The sequence below is a fragment of the Girardinichthys multiradiatus genome, chromosome 1 (assembly GCF_021462225.1).
Source record: "Girardinichthys multiradiatus isolate DD_20200921_A chromosome 1, DD_fGirMul_XY1, whole genome shotgun sequence".
Lineage (NCBI taxonomy): Eukaryota > Metazoa > Chordata > Actinopteri > Cyprinodontiformes > Goodeidae > Girardinichthys > Girardinichthys multiradiatus.
This window is the reverse complement of record NC_061794.1, coordinates 14,338,748-14,359,787: the sequence shown is the minus strand read 5'-3', so window position 1 is coordinate 14,359,787 and position 21,040 is coordinate 14,338,748. Positions and strand designations below refer to the sequence as shown.

At 40.7% G+C, this 21,040-nt stretch overlaps 1 protein-coding gene across 1 annotated transcript in view; it reads right to left on the bottom strand.

Moving 5' to 3' along the window:
• Positions 1–20,348, bottom strand: part of gabrd (gamma-aminobutyric acid type A receptor subunit delta) — a 37,763-nt gene extending 17,415 nt beyond the window's left edge. The window contains exons 1-2 of the mRNA XM_047372803.1: positions 19,872–20,348; positions 185–300 (exon numbers count right to left, since the gene is read on the bottom strand). Coding sequence (XP_047228759.1) covers positions 185–300; positions 19,872–19,939 — 184 coding nt within the window. The 5' untranslated portion in view covers positions 19,940–20,348. The remainder of the gene's footprint in view (positions 1–184; positions 301–19,871) is intronic.
• Between the last annotated feature and the right edge of the window lie 692 nt (positions 20,349–21,040).

The window sequence follows — 21,040 nt, the reverse complement described above, 5'->3', positions numbered from 1 at the left end:
AAGTAAACATGAAGTAGCTTTGTTTTAATGCAGAACAAGAAAATACCTAAAAGAAGGACACGGTTCAATCAGAAAATGAAATGCAAACATCTGTGCTCTGTTTCTTGTGTTATGCTAAGGATGGCTGTAAATGTGAGGGGGTGAACAGCAACCCAACACCACTAGCCTTAGATCTCATACTCACCTCCTATCCCAGGGCGAAAATTTCTGGCATAGCCTTTCATTAATTCATCCAGGTTAGGTAACCAGGATATTTCAATGTCTGTACCTACATAGTCCCCAATGTCACTCAGCATGGCCCTAGAGGAGACAAACAGCAAACACAGCAGCCTTCAGCAGAATCAGCAAAAAAAGGTCTAAATATTAGGTACATTCATTCAAATAGGTCAGAAATTAATAACATTGCCTATTAGTCAGTGTATAAGTAACACTGAATAATTCACAAGTAATTCACAAGTTTAAAAAAAAGAATAATTCACAAGTATTTGAAGCTTCAGCCAACCACATCCTACATTCAGCCTCCCTTTATATGATCATTTGTTTGCGACAAAGCAGACAGCTACTACAACACATTGAGACAAGATAAACAAATGGCAGAACAAAGTAAGGATAATTAAAAAGAACTGCAGGAACATTTTACAATTAATTGCACTAAAGGCAAAGACATGAGTGGGCTTTAAAAGCGGGAAGCTAGAGAGGCTGAGTACTTTGAAAGTAAAGAAAGGCAAGAGTTTACAACTCTGGGAAATAGTGTGAGGACAGTGTAATTTCATTGTAATGGTTAAGTGATAATAAAACATAGCGAGTAATCTAATAAATCTGAACAATGCATGAAGAAAAGAAGAAGATAAATATTTTTCAAAACCAAAAAGTGACTAAGAAAACCAAAACCACTGTGCATGTAAGAACTCTATGATGCTATGTTATCCAACATTTTTACCATTACACAAACCCAGCTCTATACATTCAGTTAGATATCAGTGGAGGCAGCATAAATCCTGAATTGGAGCATGCACTAAAGACTAATAAGACAGAATGCAGCTAAAAAGGCCTCCACTCTGTCCTTCCAAATCCCAAAGCATTTTACAGTTGGTGCATTATTGATCAACAAAATAACCTCAAAGGACTGAAACTGAAATAAAATCATTTGTCATTCAGAGCTACAGAAATTACTCTCCAGAGATTTAAAGCGCTTATGGAGTGTTTATTAAAAAAGAGGTGATGCAACACGGTGATAAATATGCCCTGGTTTTCAGCATTTCAAATCAATAAAGATCCCCTTTCTTCTGTATTTTATATGCTACACAGGCTTCAAACACAACTGGCACAAACTGTTCAAGAGTAAAGGCTATTTAATCCAAAGCTTTCAGCCATCCCAGCCAACAGTGTTTCTCATTCAGTCCTCGAGTAAATTTAGAATAGTCTGTTGCTCTTAAGCTTTTTCACATTTGCCATGTTCACTTATGTTTTACCATAAATATTTTAATTTGAAAAAAATTCAACCGAAAGATGTTGGAAAGAACAAATTGGCTGTACGATTTGATGAGTCTCCTGTATTTGTATGACCTGTCAATTGGATTATCTGTGTGTCAGCGCATAGGCATGTTTGTGTGTGTGGTAGATTGTATGTGTAGTGTGTTTGTGTTGAGCAGGTGTATGTGAGCGAGCTCGTTACCTGGAGATGCACAGCGTTAGAGTGACGAAAGCTGTAGAAGGCCTGCAACACACAGCTCCCAAGAGTAGTAAAAGAGAGTTGTATTTTGCTCCGGAAGCCCGCAGCAGCCCCTTGCAGACATGAACAGGGTATTGCCCCAGGGAAGCCATATACCGCACAGGGGCAGGTCATCAGTAAAGCCCAGGAGCAGCAGCCCACAGGCCAAAGAGGCACAGGGTAAGACACGATGCATCGAGCCTCCCCGACCCAGCCACACTGGCCACGTCCGGAACCAAACCCCCACAGCGGCCCAGGAACCCCACCAACCTCTGGTATCAAGACCGCCGACCACCTAGCATGAAAGATCCTCCCTGATCCCCCACTTGCTGGGCAGGCATCAGCCCACCACAGTAGCTAGAATTCGGAAGGACCAAGGTAGGGAGTGCACATTACTATTTCAACCTGGTAAATTACTCCTTCTCAAGGGATACCCACTGAAGCCCTAAGCAGTTCCTGTTGCCCAAGGCTGGCCAGTCACATCCCCGGGAACCATAGACCCCCAGAAGAGAGCCCACTCCTACTGGACGTGGCCCAAGCACCTATACAAACAGCACAGGAGCAAAAGAGGATCACGCTGTGCCTCCTGAGCCCAGCTCCTCCACCTCACTGTGTCTGCATGTGTGTCTGTGGTAATGTATCGATGAAGGAAGATGTGTATATCTAAAGTTAATTAAAAGTGGGATTGTGGCAAGGTGTGCAAGACCCCACTGCTTGCTGACAGCAGAGTCTCCCTAACCCCAACCCCAAAGCACAACCCCTACGCCTGCATGATCCACCCACCCACACCTCAAGATCCTACTGATGTATGGTGTTGCATATGTTAGGTAGCAGGCGATGGGAGTCAAGGCACCAGCATGAATCACCCTGGGGGCCAGCTCCACAACTGACCTCCTCTCATTCCACCAGTGCCCACACCAAAACAGCGCTGGCCAAAGCCAGTGGCCCCCCAGAGATCCCAAAAGACCAGAGACACTAGGGTGGAGTCCCCACAGTGTGGGGAAGCTTTAGGACCACCTTAGACTCAGGCATGACTGCATATACACCGGACTGATCAAATCTGTTCTGGACTGTTACATTGATCTAAGATGCTTCTGTACAGATATCGTACTCGTACTCGTCGTCTTCCGCTTATCCGGGACCGGGTCGCGGGGGCAGCAGACTCAACAGAGACGCCCAGACGTCCCTCTCTCCAGACACCTCCTCCAGTTCCTCCAGGGGGAGCCCAAGGCGTTCCCAGGCCAGCCGAGAGACATAGTCCCTCCAGCGTGTCCTGGGTCGTCCCCTGGGCCTCCTTCCGGTGGGACGTGCCTGGAACACCTCCCGGGGAAGGCGTCCAGGAGGCATCCAGTACAGATATTTAATCATAAAAATATTATTGTCAAGATCTGGAAAGCAGTACACTGTACAATACTATACATTTCTGATAATGTGGCTTTTAACTATATAATGTGAATGAAAGTAGGTTAAATTTTCAGAGGAAATAACAGCAAACTTCTTAAGCTTAACAAAACAAAACGTACACTCAAATATTTAGTTTCATTGCATCATGGGAATTAGGGATCTAATTTATTTTTAACATGTTAAAACCCACTGAACAGATGCACCCTGTAAAAAAATATGTAATTCTATTTGAAAGCCCCTTTCATTAAAGCCTAACTTGCATGTTATAATGGTGTTTGGGTTTTTTTTTTTTTTCACTGCATACATGTCCATTACGAAACTGCTGCAGATACTGTAGCTATCAGATGCCACACACCTGGACATTAACACAAGCAGTGCCCCACACCTTTTTTTGCTCTGCAAATGAGCCAGAAATGAACTAAAGGTGAAATAAAAACTTCCATATGGTTTAGGCCCATATAACCACACAGGACAAAGAGCTTCCAGCCACAGCCTCTGTATTTCAATTTCACAGCTCAAAACCACTAGGAGGCAGGTTTGTACTCCAAAAGACTGAGAAAGGAATTTAATGCCACACTCTGCCTGACAGCAGAACTGGTATTACTTACATAAACACTAAGCTGAAGAATCACATTTTACACACATTTCTGCATTCATGACGCAAACAGCCAGCAGTTGTGTACTAAATGAACAGAGTGAATGCAAGCTTTCCTGACATTTAATTTAATTCAATTCAATTCAGTTTATTTATATAGCGCCAATTCACAACACATGTCGTCTCAAGGCACTTCATAAAAGCCAGGTACATACATTCCAATTAATCCTAATCATTGAACAGTGCAGTCAGATTATTTATTCAAACTGGATAAAACGTTTTTCTCTCTAAGGAAACCCAGCAGATTGCATCGAGTCAGAGATTTGTAGCATTCATTCCTCCCAGATGAGCATGTAGAGACAGTGGACAGTCACTGGCGTTGACTTTCCAGCAATCCCTCATACTGAGCATGCATGAAGCGACAGTGGAGAGGAAAAACTCCCTTTTAACAGGAAGAAACCTCCAGCAGAACCAGGCTCAGTGTGAGCGGCCATCTGCCACGACTGACTGGAGGTTAGAGAAAACAGAGCAGAGACACAAAAAGAACACAGAAGCACTGATCCAGGAGTACTTTCTATGGGAAGAAAAAGTAAATGTTAATGAATGTAGCTCCTTTAGTCGTTTCATCTAGAAAGAAAGAACAGATAAACTCTTAGCCAGTTTTCAAGGTTAGAGTCTGAAAGAGAGGACATATACTAGTTACAATAAAACCTTAGTCAATTGCCATGTCTAGGAGAGAGAAAGGGTTAAACACTGAAAGACAGGGGCATGTGGATCATCGGTAGAGGGTGAGCATTAAGTTGTTGCCAGCAGAAGCTTGGACAATGCCCCTCTCTAGAAAGTTGACACAGGTAGACACAGAGTGAGGCCAGGTGTAGCTTCTAGGAAGAGAAAAGAGAGAACAAGGTTAAAAGCTGAAATAACAGCAAATAATGCAAAATTGGAGAGCAGTATGAGAATGTAGCGAAGAGAGTGAAAGTGGTCATTATGTCCTCCAGCAGCATAAGCCTATAGCAGCATAACTACAGCCCTAGCTCAGGATAACCTAAGCCACTCTAACTATAAGCTTTTTGAAAAAGGAAAGTTTTAAGCCTAGCCTTAAAAGTAGACAGGGTGTCTGCCTCACCAACTAAAACTGGGAGCTGGTTCCACAGGAGAGGAGCCTGATAACTAAAGGATCTGCCTCCCATTCTAATTCTAGAGACTCTAGGAACCACCAGTAAACCTGCAGTCTGAGAACGAAGTGCCCTGTTAGGAACATATGGAACAATCAGATCTCTGATGTATGATGGAGCTAGATCATTAAGGGCTTTATATGTGAGGAGGAGAATTTTAAATTTTATTCTGGATTTAACAAGGAACCAATGAAGCTAAAATAGGAGAAATATGATCTCTCTTTTTAATTTTCATCAGAACTCTTGCTGCAGCATTCTGAATCAGCTGAAGGCTTTTAACTGCATTTTGTGGACATCCTGATAGTAAAGAATTGCAATAGTCCAGCTTTGAAGTAACAAATGCATGGACTAGTTTTTCAACGTCACTCCTGGATAGGATATTTCTAATTTTGGCAATGTTCCGGAGGTGAAAGAAGGAAATCCTAGAAACCTGTTTAATAAATCACAAAACCCAGTCCTGGCATTGTCTTGAAAATAGACCCCACAGGGGGCGCTTTATCAAAGGTGATGTTATTAACAAACAATGAAAAGCCATTTGGTGACCTTTAAAATAGGGTTGGACATTACTGGTGAAAGATGAGAGAAGCCTGATATTAAAGCACAGAGATATGGGAATCTAGCTATAGCAGTAAAACAAAAAAAGTAAAAACAATACACTGTGAAACACAGTGAAAAATCCAATATTTTTGCTTTGTCATTAAGATTTTTCTCTGAGGATTCATTCTGTAGTGCCAGATGTATTTATAGTCTGGCAATCAGACTACAAACGAGAGCACTCGCAAGCTAATTAATCACTATGGCTTCTGGATTTTTTTTTTTGTTTTGTTTTGTTTTAATTGGTTGTTTCTAAATCGGGAAATAAAAAGCTTTTTCTTGAAGAAATTTACTGTACGCCAAGGTCAAACAACTCTCTCTAGAACAGGGGGGTAGAAACTGTGTGCCTGTGAGAGACAAATTATATTTATTGTAACTCAATTTACTGAACTTGCCCATCAACTATTAAAACTACTAAGTACAGTGTTTAGAAAAAGAGATGACAGACAGTGCAAAGGAGCGCATAATTGGGACATGAAAGGAACATTTTACATGTTTCCTTTAAACAATAAAAATTAAAATAAATATGAAAAGTGTGGCATGCATTGATATTCTGGCTCCCTGAGGGAATATTTTGAAGAACCATCTTTCCTTGCAATTACAGCTGCAGTTCTTTCAGGGTGTGTTGACACCAGCTTTGTACATCTAGAGACTGAAATCTTTTCCCATTTTTCCTTTTTGAAGATTGTTTTTTGAACAAGTTTTTCTACATTTTCACAAGACTATGCTTTTGATATAGAACTTCTGTTGTAGCTCTGGCTGTACATTTAGTGACGGTGTCGTGTTGTCTATTTAATTCCATCCATTTTCCCACCAACTTTAAACAGCCTCTCTGTCCTTGCTGAAGAAGACCATTCTAACAGTATGATGCTGCCAACGCCATGCTTCAACGTGGGGATGGTGTGTTCAGGTTGAGGTGCCACATTAGCTTTCTGCCACACAGCTTTTGGTATGGAGGCCAGAAAGTTCACTTTTCATCTCATCTGAACAGATCACTATCTTTAATGTTGACCATGTCCCTTATGCATCTGGCAAGCAATAAAAGGGACTTCTTGTGGCCTTTTTTTTTTTTTTTCAAAATGGCTTTATTCTCACTACTCTTCTTTAAAGCCCAGATTTGTGGAGTGCACGAGTAATAATTAGGTCAATACATTTCCTACCTAAGCTGTGGATCTCTGCAGCTCCTTCAGACATGCCATGAAACTCTTGAAAGCTTAGGAGGTTGCTCTGAATTTTATTTAGGGGTATCACACTAAATACAAATTAATTAGATTTTATTTTTGAAATATTTTGAAAAACATGTAGAATTTTCTTTCTACTCTGTGAATATTCACTGTTTTGCCTAATTCTTTCACAAAATATCCCAATAAAATATATTGAACTTTGTATTTGTTATGTAATGTATGTTGGTCTATTTCAAAGATTGGTGGTTGCTCCATGGCTGGTCATTACAGGCTGAGAAATTATATTGTTATAGATAAAGAGAAATGAGCTATTTATTGAAATTGAAAAAAACAATAAATAATATTGCTTTAATTAAAGGATTCTCTCTCAAATTCTCATACTGTTGTGGTGTTGGGTGAGAAAAAAGTGTAAAGTTTTCAGCTTCGGGAAAATGAAACTTCAGTGTATTCTGTCATGAGACATGCACAAGTTGCAAATGTGATTGCTTCTGGGCCTACTAAATACTTGAACCTCTCCACTTTCAGCTTCAAATAGTGGAAAATTTTTGGTTGCAGATGCTCTCGCTGCTTTTTTATTTTATTTTCCTTCAGTGTCTCTCCAGTCTTGATCTGTGTATGAGCTAACATTAAACAGATGGGAGTTGTGGGGGAGTTGCAAGGCGCATAGAGCGGCAGCCTCGCTCAAATTTATGGAGTCTACTTGGGAACGTAATGTGCCTCACGCACTGGTGGCCTAATTACTTTTATATACTAGCACTACCAGTTACCTTAACACGAGAGGAGCATCAGCCCCCTTGAGGGGAACTCATTCTTTAGTTTTACTGGCACAAGTCAAAGATGAGAAGCATCAAAATCAAATTAATACAGTCCTATCACAACATATTTAAAAGGAAACAGTATATACAGCAGCTTCTTGCACTGCAGTAGAATCACAATTTACTGTGGGAAACAATAAACGTTTAAAATGTATTTATTGTGGACTTTTTACTAACATAATGCATGTACATACTCATAAAAGAAATTAGGGCACCCCATTAAATATTTAGTTTTTTACTGAGAAATGTTCATCTTGATGTATAATCTTTATTTCTATCTCTAAAACAAAGTGATTTTTGCAGATGAAGATCAAAGTTTAACATTATTTTACTCATCAAACAAAAGATATCAATCAAAATCCATTGTGTAACTGAGAAAAATCTTGTAACCATCTACCAGTCTCTGACATCGGTCTGAGGAAAGTTTGCCCCACTCCTCACTTTAACCTGTGAAACGTCTGAGGGGTTTCTTGCATGTTCAGCCCATTACAACTCACCCACAGCATCTCAATGAGATCAAGATCCCAAAACTTTCCATTTGGATTCACTCGTATGTTTTTGTCATTGTGATGGTGCAGTGTCCAGTTCTGCTTTAGCTTGATTTTTTTACAGATGGTGTCATATTTTCCCAAGGCACCTTCAGACACATGGTAGAATTCATGGTGAATTCTAAGATCGTGACCTGATGCCACAAAGGACCTCCATACTATAATACTTGTACCTCCACGCTTCACTCCGGGTATGACATTCCTCTCCTGGAATGCTGTATTGGGTTTTTGCTTGTGGTTTTTTTTGTCAGGTCAGGAGGGTAGGTTGGTATCTTGAAGGTGAGCAAATAGTGGCCGAGCCTGGCTTTTGGGGGTTGGCTGGGCACAGCTTGAAAAAGCAACACAAGGTCACCTACCTATGGACCCTTGGATCCTTCCATCAGAAGATAGAGCTTCCAGGTGTCACAATTTAGTTTTTGGAACAATTTGCCCTGTGATGGTAAAAGCTCTAGATTCTGTGGGGGTGTAACGGTTGAGAAGTCTCTTTTTGTGTGCATGGAAGACTGGGGCAACAACGGTGGGGTGGCAGACTGGGATGGTGGTCAAAATGTTAAAGAAGGCTCACAACGGTCTTCCCCGAAGCACCTTGTGTGGTTGTTGCTTGAGTACAGGGTCTTTTATAACCAAATCAAGAGCACATTCTATGCACAAAGTCAACCTGTCTCCCAGTGCAGGTTTCATTCCACCATACTAGGCTCCTTGTCCCCAATCCTGTTTGTGGTGTTCATGGACAGGATCTTGAGGCATATGTTGAGAGAAGGGTGTCTGGTTTGGGAACCACAGGATTTCTATTTTGTTACAGGGCAAGGAACTCAGTCATCCAGCTGATCCTCTGCACTAAAACGAGCCAGTGGAGATGGCTCGGGCATCTGATCCTAATGTGTCCTGGGAGTCTCCCTTTGGAGGTATTACAGGAACATCCCACTCAGAGCAAACCCCAAAATAGACCCACATGACGCTGGAGGGACTTTACACAACTTTCTCATGTTACAGCATCAAATGTTTTTGTGTTATAGACTGGCACAAAGTAGCTTGTAACAGCAAAGAAATTACTAAATGGTTTTGAAAATCTGAATATGTGAAAAGGCTTTAGATAGAAAAGTACAAATCATTGCAATCTGAGCCATTAACATTGATCTAAACATGTCTGGAAACTGCCAAACAGGTTATTTCCTAGGGAACTACATTGAAGAGAAAACACTGCAACATACAGGGGTTGGACAATGAAACTGAAACACCTGGTTTTAGACCACAATAATTTATTAGTATGGTGTAGGGCCTCCTTTTGCGGCCAATACAGCGTCAATTCGTCTTGGGAATGACATATACAAGTCCTGCACAGTGGTCAGAGGGATTTTAAGCCATTCTTCTTACAGGATAGTGGCCAGGTCACTACGTGATACTGGTGGAGGAAAATGTTTCCTGACTCGCTCCTCCAAAACACCCCAAAGTGGCTCAATAATATTTAGATCTGGTGACTGTGCAGGCCATGGGAGATGTTCAACTTCACTTTCATGTTCATCAAACCACTCTTTCACCAATCTTGCTGTGTGTATTGGTGCATTGTCATCCTGATACACGGCAGCGCCTTCAGGATACAATGTTTGAACCATTGGATGCACATGGTCCTCAAGAATGGTTCGGTAGTCCTTGGCAGTGACGCGCCCATCTAGCACAAGTATTGGGCCAAGGGAATGCCATGATATGGCAGCCTAAACCATCACTGATCCACCCCCATGCTTCACTCTGGGCATGCAACAGTCTGGGTGGTACGCTTCTTTGGGACTTCTCCACACCGTAACTCTCCTAGATGTGGGGAAAACAGTAAAGGTGGACTCATCAGAGAACAATACATGTTTCACATAGTCCACAGCCCAAGATTTGCGCTCCTTGCACCATTGAAACCGACGTTTGGCATTGGCATGAGTGACCAAAGGTTTGGCTATAGCAGCCCGGCCGTGTATATTGACCCTGTGGAGCTCCCGACGGACAGTTCTGGTGGAAACAGTGGAGTTGAGGTGCACATTTAATTCTGCCGTGATTTGGGCAGCCGTGGTTTTATGTTTTTTGGATACAATCCGGGTTAGCACCCAAACATCCCTTTCAGACAGCTTCCTCTTGCGTCCACAGTTAATCCTGTTGGATGTGGTTTGTCCTTCTTGGTGGTATGCTGACATTACCCTGGATACCGTGGCTCTTGATACATCACAAAGACTTGCTGTCTTGGTCACAGATGCGACAGCAAGACGTGCACCAACAATTTGTCCTCTTTTGAACTCTGGAATATGCCCCATAATGTTGTGTGCATTTCAATATTTTGAGCAAAACTGTGCTCTTACCCTGTTAATTGAACCTTCACACTCTGCTCTTATTGGTGCAATGTGCAATCAATGAAGACTGACTACCAGGCTGGTCCAATTTAGCCATGAAACCTCCCACACTAAAATGACAGGTGTTTCAGTTTCATTGTCTAACCCCTGTATGTGCGTGACTCATTTACAAGAGAAAGTGCCTTTCCAAAATATTCATACTTCTTGAACTGTGAAATATGATAGACCAACACAAAGAAGGGCATGACTGTGAGGTGAAAGGAGGGAGTGCTGTGGAATATGGTTGTGGCAGTATCACGCTGTGGGGATGCTTTTCTTCAGTAGGGACTAAGAATCTGATCAGAGTTGTTGGGAAGATGGACGGAGTTAATTCCGGACACGGGAGATTATGAGAGAGGTTCACCTTCCGGCAGAACAACAACCCTAGACATACAACCAGAGCTGCAACTATTCAGATCGTAGCATATTTCCCTTTCAGAATGGTCGAGTAATACTACATATCTAAATCATATTGAGAGTCTGCAACAAGGCTTAGGATATGTTGTTCACGAGCAACATTCACTCTAAGCTTGTTTTCAAAGAAATCAAACCCTTTAAATGTTACCTACATGCTGTGGACTTTATGTCAACCACCCTAACACAGCAGTTTGGAAACGAAGATTCTTTGAGTTAAGCCTCGTATGATCCAAGCTGTTATGATTCTACTTGGGTCCTCTCAGCCTTATATTTACTCAGTTTGCTTTCCCCTTTGCTGTTTTGCAGTAATTAATGAGTGACAATCTCTTGCCCAGAGATTGGCTGACCTCTTCAGTGTAGCAACTGAAAATGTGTAATTTTTTCAGCAAACTATTGAGAAAATAAATACAACTGCAGTCTAATTTTAGGAGATTTTCTGTAAATGCTGTAGTGGACGTCAAGTTTTTCTTCTTCTTTTCCCATAGCTGGTATTTCTGGCCTGATGAATCGGTGTTTGTTTGTGTCCTTTCCCTTTCACCCCACAGCTGCTTAGTGCAGATGGCCGTCCTTCCTGGAGTTTCATTCTGACAGGTACAATGGATGATCCATATCCTCAGGACCCATTAATAAAATATTCTTCTCTTAATTGTTTCCTCTTCCCTCTTATACAATCTATACCAGAGGTCTGCAACAAGCTAATACAGAGGCACGTGTTGATTTTTGGGCCCTTAATAATTTCTACTAATAACTGGTCAAAGATTATGCAGGATTTTCTATGTGGTTTCCTGCACAAAACAAGATTTTCCATAAACATGTAATTTTCCATTCAATAAAATTTGTTTTGCTTTAATCAAATCAGTTAATTGCAATTTTGATGTTAAACTAAAACATCATAAACAACATTGTTTGACTTGAATCTGGGATTTAAATGGACATAAAATAAAAAATAAATAAAAAATAAGTAAAATAAAATAAATTTTACATAATAAGAGCAAAGTCTTAACAGCAGTTCTGCCTATATAAACAGTAAAAATGTCATTGTTCTACAACCCCAAAATAGAAATACAACTCTGGTTCTATAATTTAACAATAAATCCTATACATTTTCTACAGTAATTATCCATTAAGCTTGATAATTTTTTGAAGGGTTTTACAGCTTTAGAGAATTTTATTTACTAGAAGCAAGGGCAAAAATGTCTCTTTATATTGAAATGGTTGCTGACCACTGGTCTAGACCTATTACTCTTTTCAGTTGCATTGGCTCAAATTTGATGTCATCTGAGAAATACTAAAATGTTTTCCCAATAATAGTCAAAAATACAAAATCAGGATTTATTTTCTCCCAAAGCCCCCTTGTTCAAACGTCCTAAAACATTCCCTTTAATAACTGCTCCAATAACAAGCTCCCTGTGATTGACTGGTGACCTGTGCAGGGCTTTTACCCAATGACTGTTGGTTATAAGTACCAGCTCCCCTGACCTTGCATGGATAAGCAAATATAGACAATGGATGGATGGATGGATGGATGGATGGATGGATGGATGGATGGATGGATAGATGGATAGAAAGAAAGAAAGAAACAAGCTGCTGTCAGAGCTGGCCCAAGTTACAGTTGAACTTTGCAACTGCTTAGGGCCCCCTACATGCCTGGGACCCTGAAAGCATAGCAGTTTACACATCGTCAGGTTAGCAACATCCTATTGGGTGACAAATTAAAGGCATATTTTACAGATATTATAAAAACCTGAGCTACATTTGAACATCTCAAATTCAGAATCTAAAGAAATTAGGTCAGCCTTGACCTAAATTGTTCTACACAAAACTAATTTTAAAACACACTTTTAAATTCATGAAGTCTTTACCGTATTTATGAAAGCACAAAAAAGATATATTTTCATGCTTTTCCTTTAAATTAGGATGACCTATGTTGAAGACGAGCACGAAAACCCACACCATGGTCTGGTCAAATGTGGTCTGGATTATAATACACTGATACAGATTTTTTAAACATTTAAAACTAAGTTTACAGGAAATCAACCCTGCAGGGATATTTATGGTGAAATCAAAACCGTTGGATGTTGTCACATTTAGATATTTTCACTATGCAAATTCATTTCCTTTTTAATGACATAAAAGAGAACTAAAGGAGAATATTTTGTGCATTTTGTACTATGCCAAACAAAATAATTAACCATACATCCAGAATCCACCAGTGCACACAAACAAATTACTGCCATAAACTATTTACCATTTTAAGCGTGATGCGTAAGCTTCGATCGAGCGGGAGATTTTAGTGGAGGCACTGAGACGGGGTTGTACCAATTTACCCCGAAGCCATCACAGAGATCAAGCTTTGTAGAAGTTCATGCAGTCAGAGCAACACGATCAAATCCCTGTGCTATTGGGAAGTGTACTCATTAGTATGGTGGCAGGGATTTATCTGCTGACTCAGCCTCTCGTGTGGATTAGCTGTGACAGAGGAGTCACCCAGGTGCACGTTTAAAGGACGAGTGTGACAGACCGGGTTGATCAAAACTAAAAGGCTGGGATAAAAGCTTCTGGAATCATATCTGGCAGATTTTGTACAGTTTGTGCATGTGAATGAAAACAAAACACTTGTCTTGCTGCTGCTTGCTGTCTTTGGATTGAAACTTGAATTAACACCCTTTGGGTAATTGGTAAAGATCTAACATCTGAAGGTTTTGAAGCTACAGTGCTGGTGACAAGAGCACCTATAGTCATCATCGGTAAGAAGGGCATATTAATTTTGCATCTTCAGTGAGGCATTGAAACATTTTTTTTTTCCAAATTAGGATGATCATATACAGTAACACAGACATGGCTTTTAAGAATAGTCCATAGATTTTCCTATATTGTTGAGGGTCGAATCATTCCAGAAGCTTCATGTTTGCCCTCTTTTCCCATTCCAAAACCAGTTTGGTGTGTTTGGGGTCATTGTTCCACTGAAATGTCTGGTTGTCTCCACGTTCCAACCATCTGACCCAAACTGTCACCCCCAGAGGAAAGGAATGAGCAAGGAATCACCAAGGCCCAGATTATGATATACTGGCAGATGCTGTAATAGGAGTAGTACTGTTTAAAGTGAAACCAGTCTAACATCCATAGGGTGCTGATCAGGAAAGAAGCCCCTGCTCCAAATCTGACTCTTTCAGGCTTGCCTGAAATTTGCAGCGAGCCAAATGTCTTGTGGAGAAAGGTTTTATGGTCAAGGGAACCAAATATTGAGTTTTTGGTCACAATGACAAAAGGGATGTTTGGCAGAATCAAGGTAAAGCTTTTTAAGCTAAGCACAATATACCAACTGTACGGTAGTGGCAGGATGGTGGTAGCAGCATGATGCTGAGGGTCTGTTTGCTGTCATTAGTACTGCTGCATTGCACAATATTAGTGAAAAATAATTAAGTGATTAATTGTCTTAAGCTAGGGAAAATAAAATAATAGAAATAAATAAACCAACATTTGACAGTATTTATAGTATAATCTCTATATATTGCAATGTTATGTCACAAATGGAGTAAATAGAAGTATAGACTAATTTAGTTCTTTTCAAGTGTGTCACAGTGTCTTACATCAAAGCTGTTCTTGTTTCATCATTATGTTGGATCCATAATTAGCCATTTTACATTCACCCATAATTTGTCACGAACAAGGAGAGCTTGAGCTCAAATCAGCAGTTAAACAGTTAAAACTTGGGCACAGTTTGGTTTTCCAACAGGAAACAGCCCAGAAAGACTTTGTGAAAAACAGGTTGGTTTCTCTGCAACAAGCCAAAGGACATTTGTTAAAATGTTAGTGAGGGCTATACATCTATTTGACATCTATTTGCCTCTATAATTTTGACTCTGTGTGGATTAGAAAATCTGCAGTAAAATCCATCTTGTGTACCTAATCATGTTTAATTTTTGGTGTTTAACCATTCCGCCCTGAAAAAAAGATTCATTCAAATGGTTCTTTACAAGCTCTGAATCAGCATGATTGTCATGCCCATGATGAATATCTGTTAACGTCTTACACTGTTCCCTTCAGCACTCTAATAGTGGTGATCAAACCATACTTCTGTGGGTTTAATTTAGCTCTTGGTTCTTTCTATTTTCAGACAGTTGGCTGTGACCACACTCAGAAAATAAACAAGTCTCTCCTAAACCCGATTCATTATCAACAACTTTCATCTGTGAGTGGAACAAAGCGTAATTTGGTAATGCGGATGTCAGAAGGGAATGAATGCATTCATTAAGCAACACAACCTGCAAATCTTTCATAACACTTTCCTGGGGTGAAAGTCTGTGCTGGTTAAAATTTGGATTCATCGCTCAGGTTGTGTGTGTGTGACCAGATCAGCTGCAATCAGTGCAGACTCAACACTTTGAACTAATACTTCAAATGAAAGCCTTAGAGAAACTCCTAAAAGAACCTAGATGTCCGTGTCCACCAACCAAATCTTTAAGTAATAATTAATGAAAAAAATCAATAAAATCCACCAATGCCTGTTTAATGATAAACTGATATGTGAGAATAAGAGAAAATATATGTTATTAAATTAGTAATGGCTGCCCATGCACTGCTATTAACAAGTCAGTTCAGCTTATGCTTGTTGAAGTTTGAAAGAAAAGAAATATCATTTTAGGAAGACTTTATGTGTGACTGAAATCAGCTCTGTGTAGTTTTCTTTTCATCTGCCTTTTCTCTGGCTAAATTCCCAGTGTGAGTATATCTGTAGGGTTAGCTAAATATTTCCCATGTAGAGCAACACAAATCCACTGTGCAGACTGTTATTGAGTTCATCTGGAGAAGCGAGTAACCACCAGACGTTTCTGTGTTTCCAAAGTGTTCTCTGGATTACCAGCCTGTGTGTAGCTGAAGTCCTATGGAATTTGTTAACAAATTTTGTTAACAAAATAGTTTATGTACGTGAAGGTTGAATGAAAACAGGGAAAGGAAGTGGTTCTCTTCCTGTGCAGAGATTTTATCCAAACGACAAACACAAAGTAGTGCACATTTTTGAAGTGGGACAAAGAGGAGGTGGTTTTAAAAATGTTTCACAGATAAAAGTCTGAAAAGTGTGGTTTGCATTTTTACTTAGCCGCCCCGAGTCAAAACATTACATTTTCAGCTTTGCACATCAAGAGACTGAAATATTTGCCTCTTCTTCTTTGCAAAGTAGCTCAACCTCACTCAGAGGTTGTCCCAGTCCCAAGTCTTCTGCAGCATCTTACAGGTTTTTCTTCCAGCATTGTTCTTTTTTTAATCTCATCTATCTTCCCATCAATTTTAACCAGCTGCTCTGTTCCTGATGAAAAAAGCTTCCCATGGCATGATGCTGCCACTACCATGTTCCACTGTAAAAGGACAGTTTGCAGTGTTTTCTGCCACACATAACAAGTTGCATGTAGGCTAAAAGATTCAATTTTGCTCTCATCTGACCAGACCACCTTCTTTCAAATGCATGTTGTGTCCCCTACAAGGCTTATACAGGTCCTTCTCAAAATATTAGCATATTGTGATAAAGTTCATTATTTTCCATAATGTCATGATGAAAATTTAACATTCATATATTTTAGATTCATTGCACACTAACTGAAATATTTCAGGTCTTTTATTGTCTTAATACGGATGATTTTGGCATAGAGCTCATGAAAACCCGAAATTCCTATCTCACAAAATTAGCATATCATTAAAAGGGTCTCTAAACGAGCTATGAACCTAATCATCTGAATCAACGAGTTAACTCTAAACACCTGCAAAAGATTCCTGAGGCCTTTAAAACTCCCAGCCTGGTTCGTCATTCAAAACCCCAATCATGGGTAAGACTGCTGACCTGACTGCTGTCCAGAAGGCCACTATTGAAACCCTCAAGCTAGAAGGTAAGACACAGAAAGAAATTTCTGAACGAATAGGCTGTTCCCAGAGTGCTGTATCAAGGCACCTCAGTGGGAAGTCTGTGGGAAGGAAAAAGTGTGGCAGAAAACGCTGCACAACGAGAAGAGGTGACCGGACCCTGAGGAAGATTGTGGAGAAGGGCCGATTCCAGACCTTGGGGGACCTGCGGAAGCAGTGGACTGAGTCTGGAGTAGAAACATCCAGAGCCACCGTGCACAGGTGTGTGCAGGAAATGGGCTACAGCTGCCGCATTCCCCAGGTCAAGCCACTTTTGAACCAGAAACAGCGGCAGAAGCGCCTGACCCGGGCTACAGAGAAGCAGCACTGGACTGTTGCTCAGTGGTCCAAAGTACTTTTTTCGGATGAAAGCAAATTCTGCATGTCATTCGGAAATCAAGGTGCCAGAGTCTGGAGGAAGATTGGGGAGAAGGAAATGCCAAAATGCCAGAAGTCCAGTGTCAAGTACCCACAGTCAGTGATGGTCTGGGGTGCCGTGTCAGCTGCTGGTGTTGGTCCACTGTGTTTTATCAAGGGCAGGGTCAATGTAGCTAGATATCAGGAGATTTTGGAGCACTTCATGCTTCCATCTGCTGAAAAGCTTTATGGAGATGAAGATTTCATTTTTCAGCACGACCTGGCACCTGCTCACAGTGCCAAAACCACTGGTAAATGGTTTACTGACCATGGTATCACTGTGCTCAATTGGCCTGCCAACTCTCCTGACCTGAACCCCATAGAGAATCTGTGGGATATTGTGAAGAGAACGTTGAGAGACTCAAGACCCAACACTCTGGATGAGCTAAAGGCCGCTATCGAAGCATCCTGGGCCTCCTTAAGACCTCAGCAGTGCCACAGGCTGATTGCCTCCATGCCACGCCGCATTGAAGCAGTCATTTCTGCCAGAGGATTTCCGACCAAGTATTGAGTGCATAACTGTACATGATTATTTGAAGGTTGACGTTTTTTGTATTAAAAACACTTTTCTTTTATTGGTCGGATTAAATATGTTAATTTTGTGAGATAGGAATTTTGGGTTTTCATGAGCTGTATGCCAAAATCATCCGTATTAAGACAATAAAAGACCTGAAATATTTCAGTTAGTGTGCAATGAATCTAAAATATATGAATGTTAAATTTTTATCATGACATTATGGAAAATAATGAACTTTATCACAATATGCTAATATTTTGAGAAGGACCTGTAGAAAGCTACAAACAAGACTTCAAATGGCTTTCCTTTAACAATTTCTTTTTTTCTCCCACCTTAGCTGTGGCTCTGTGCTTCTCCAGTTACCATGGGCTTCTTTCCTGCTTCTGTGATTAAGACTTGCTTGGCCTATCAGATAAGGTGGAAAGGCCATGTCTTGGTAGGTCTACAGTTATTCTCTTCATTTTCAGATGATGGATTTACCTTTACTCAGTCAAATGTTCAAAAGTTGTGATATTGTTTTATAATTTAACCCTGCTTTTAACATCTCCACAAATTTGTCCTGCCTACCATGTTACTTTGTACTCTAATGTTCTCTAACAAACCTCTGAAGACTTCACAGAACATCTGCATTATTACTGAGATTACATTCCAGATAGAAGGACTGTATTCACTAATTAGATGACTATCGAAGCCAATTGTTTGGACAGGGTTTTATTTAGTGGTGTTAGAGTGTAGAGGGCTGAATATGAGAGCACATAAACACTTTCCGGAATTTTCACTTTTAAACACTTTAAAGGCTATGTATCGTTTGCCTTCATTGTCACAAATGCACTACTGTGTGTTGGCCTGTCTAATAAATTCCAATAAAACACATTAAAGTCTGTGGACATAATGTGTCAAAGTCGGATCTTGTTCAAGGGGTATGCATGCTTTTCCAAGGCATGGTAGGTGAAGGCAGTGTTCATTATAGCAAAGAATAAAAGATACCTCAGCTGGAGAGAAAAGCTGTGAAACTTGCACAACACCAAAGCTGGTGAGGAATAACTTAGCTAAGCAATGTATAGTGAAATAGACAAACGAGGAGCTAAAAGAAGGATCTGAGTAATTCTGGTCCGAGAGAGAGGGAGGCAAGTGGGGGATGGAGTGAGGAAACAAAGCCATTTGCAACTTTCATCTACCAAAAGCGTAACAGCAATATGTGCAAGCGTGTGTATGTGTGTTCTTGTGTTTCTCAGAAAGAGAGAGGTGACACATAATGAGGTGCCAAAAAAAAGCTAACGCTGCACTGTATCAAGAGCTAAATAATAATAACAACAGCATTGGTGGCTGTAGGGAGGAAAACCCAATTACAGAAGTGGTTACTCCCTCTGCTGGTGGAAGAGCCAGGAGGGACAGTAGCAGAGGTTTGGCCCACATCTCAGCCAAAGCTAGAGTCACCTTTTGTCCTTTTACAATTGAGGCACTCAGAAGTAGTGTTAGGTGGCTAATATGGTTGGGTTTCTTGGGGAAGATTAGGACCAAGTCATTGGGGGGATTTTTTTAAATGAATGGGGAATAATCTTAGAGGTATTTTTTTACAGGATTACAACACCTTATTATGTTTAGACAGACAGTTAAGGAGAATAGCAACGATTACTGAAGGTAATTCAATTTTGTGAAAACCAACAACAGATTTCCATGTTGGCAGTTTAAACTTTGCAGTTTCAGCATAAAATGATCTTCTAGTCCTAATTATTATTTCACAACACCATCTTCCTTCCTTTAACTCCTCAAACTGAGCATCCAAATGGTGCCCTACTGAAGCATGCATGAACACAGAGCCCTCCTCTTGTATATATATCGGTATACCATCTAACATATTTTACCTCTCCTGAACAGGCCTGGGAGGCTGGTGCTGCTATTACCTGCTGCACACAGAGACCACCCACTCAGCTGCTATTCATCACCATTTAAAAAAAGGACATATGCGTTATGTAGACTAAATATTACCATAGGATTGCTGTGCCCAAGGCAAAGCAGAAAAAAATGTTTAATTTCTTAAACTGTGCTTTGATTCAATATTGACAACGGATTTGGGCGATTTTATATAACAAATATAATGGATCCATGTGCTTTATTACGTTACAGTCTGATAAGAGGTAGTCTGGTTTGATATTAGTCTATGATTCTAAAAATGCTTGAGCGCTCGGTTGCAACAAGAACACCTGCAAGAAGTAAAAAGCAGTCTCACCTGCTGAAAATATCCCCTCCGAAGAAGAGCATAGCAAGACCGGACAGCAGAAAAGTTGGGATCTCCATTCCAAATCCCCTTAGAGTCTAATTAAAAAGAAAAAGTTTCCCTCGTCGGAAGGCGATGAGTTTTATTTTAGGTAAGTATTGTTTTATTTCAGTGCGCTCTCCTGGTGCGCAGCGGAGAACAAAGTAAAGTCTAGGGGCGCTGATGATGATGATGTCGCTGCTGCCGAGGGTGATGGTGATGATGATAAGCTGGACCCCATCATGGAATCCCCCCTCCCCTCCCCCTGATCCTCCGAGTCCTGGAGCTCACCAAATTAGAGCGCACCTGAGAAATAAAAAAAAGAAATATCCTGGTCCGAGCGCACTAACGAGCCGATCCACCGCCACTGCCGCCTGTCATCCTGAGCTGGGAGAGCGAGACTGAGAGAGGGATGGAACGAGGGATGGACGGAGGGAAAGATAGGGGGAGGGAAAGAGGGAGGGATGAGAGGGAAACTCTAATCTGCCGATTCTCTCCTGCTTGGCCGCTGCACATCACTGGCAATCCGGCTATGGAGGGCGCAAGGAGGGCGCAGCGAGGGCTCTATCATAGACCTTGATAGAAATTCTACGGAAGTAAAGACGTGCAAAAGGCCTTAATACACTAGCAGAAACTAACACAAAAAATAAAAAATAATGCATATGTGCATATATTCATTAGAGGGAGGAAATCCAATATTAATATATATATATATATATATATATTGTTCTTAGCAACATCCACAGTGGCACAATTGTTGGCATCTCATTTTGTCTGCTAAAATATTTCTATTATTAAAGTTTTGGACCTGTATCCTGCTGAAAGACTCTGTGACTACCCATTTTCAGTTTACTGCCAGATTTTTATAAAAACCTTTTTATTTCTATGTAAGTCCACAATGCCATGCAATTTAGCAAGACTTCCATTGCATGAGAAGAGAAGCAGGTGTCTCATAGCATCACAGATCTCTTAGCATACATTACAGTGGGCATGAGGTGCTTTTCCATGCATTCATGAATAAATTCTCCAGGTGGGTCTGGCATGAATGCATGGAAAAGCACCTCATGCCCACTGTAATGTATGGTGAGAGAAGCAGGTGTCTCATAGCATCACAGATCTCTCACCATACATTACAGTGGGCA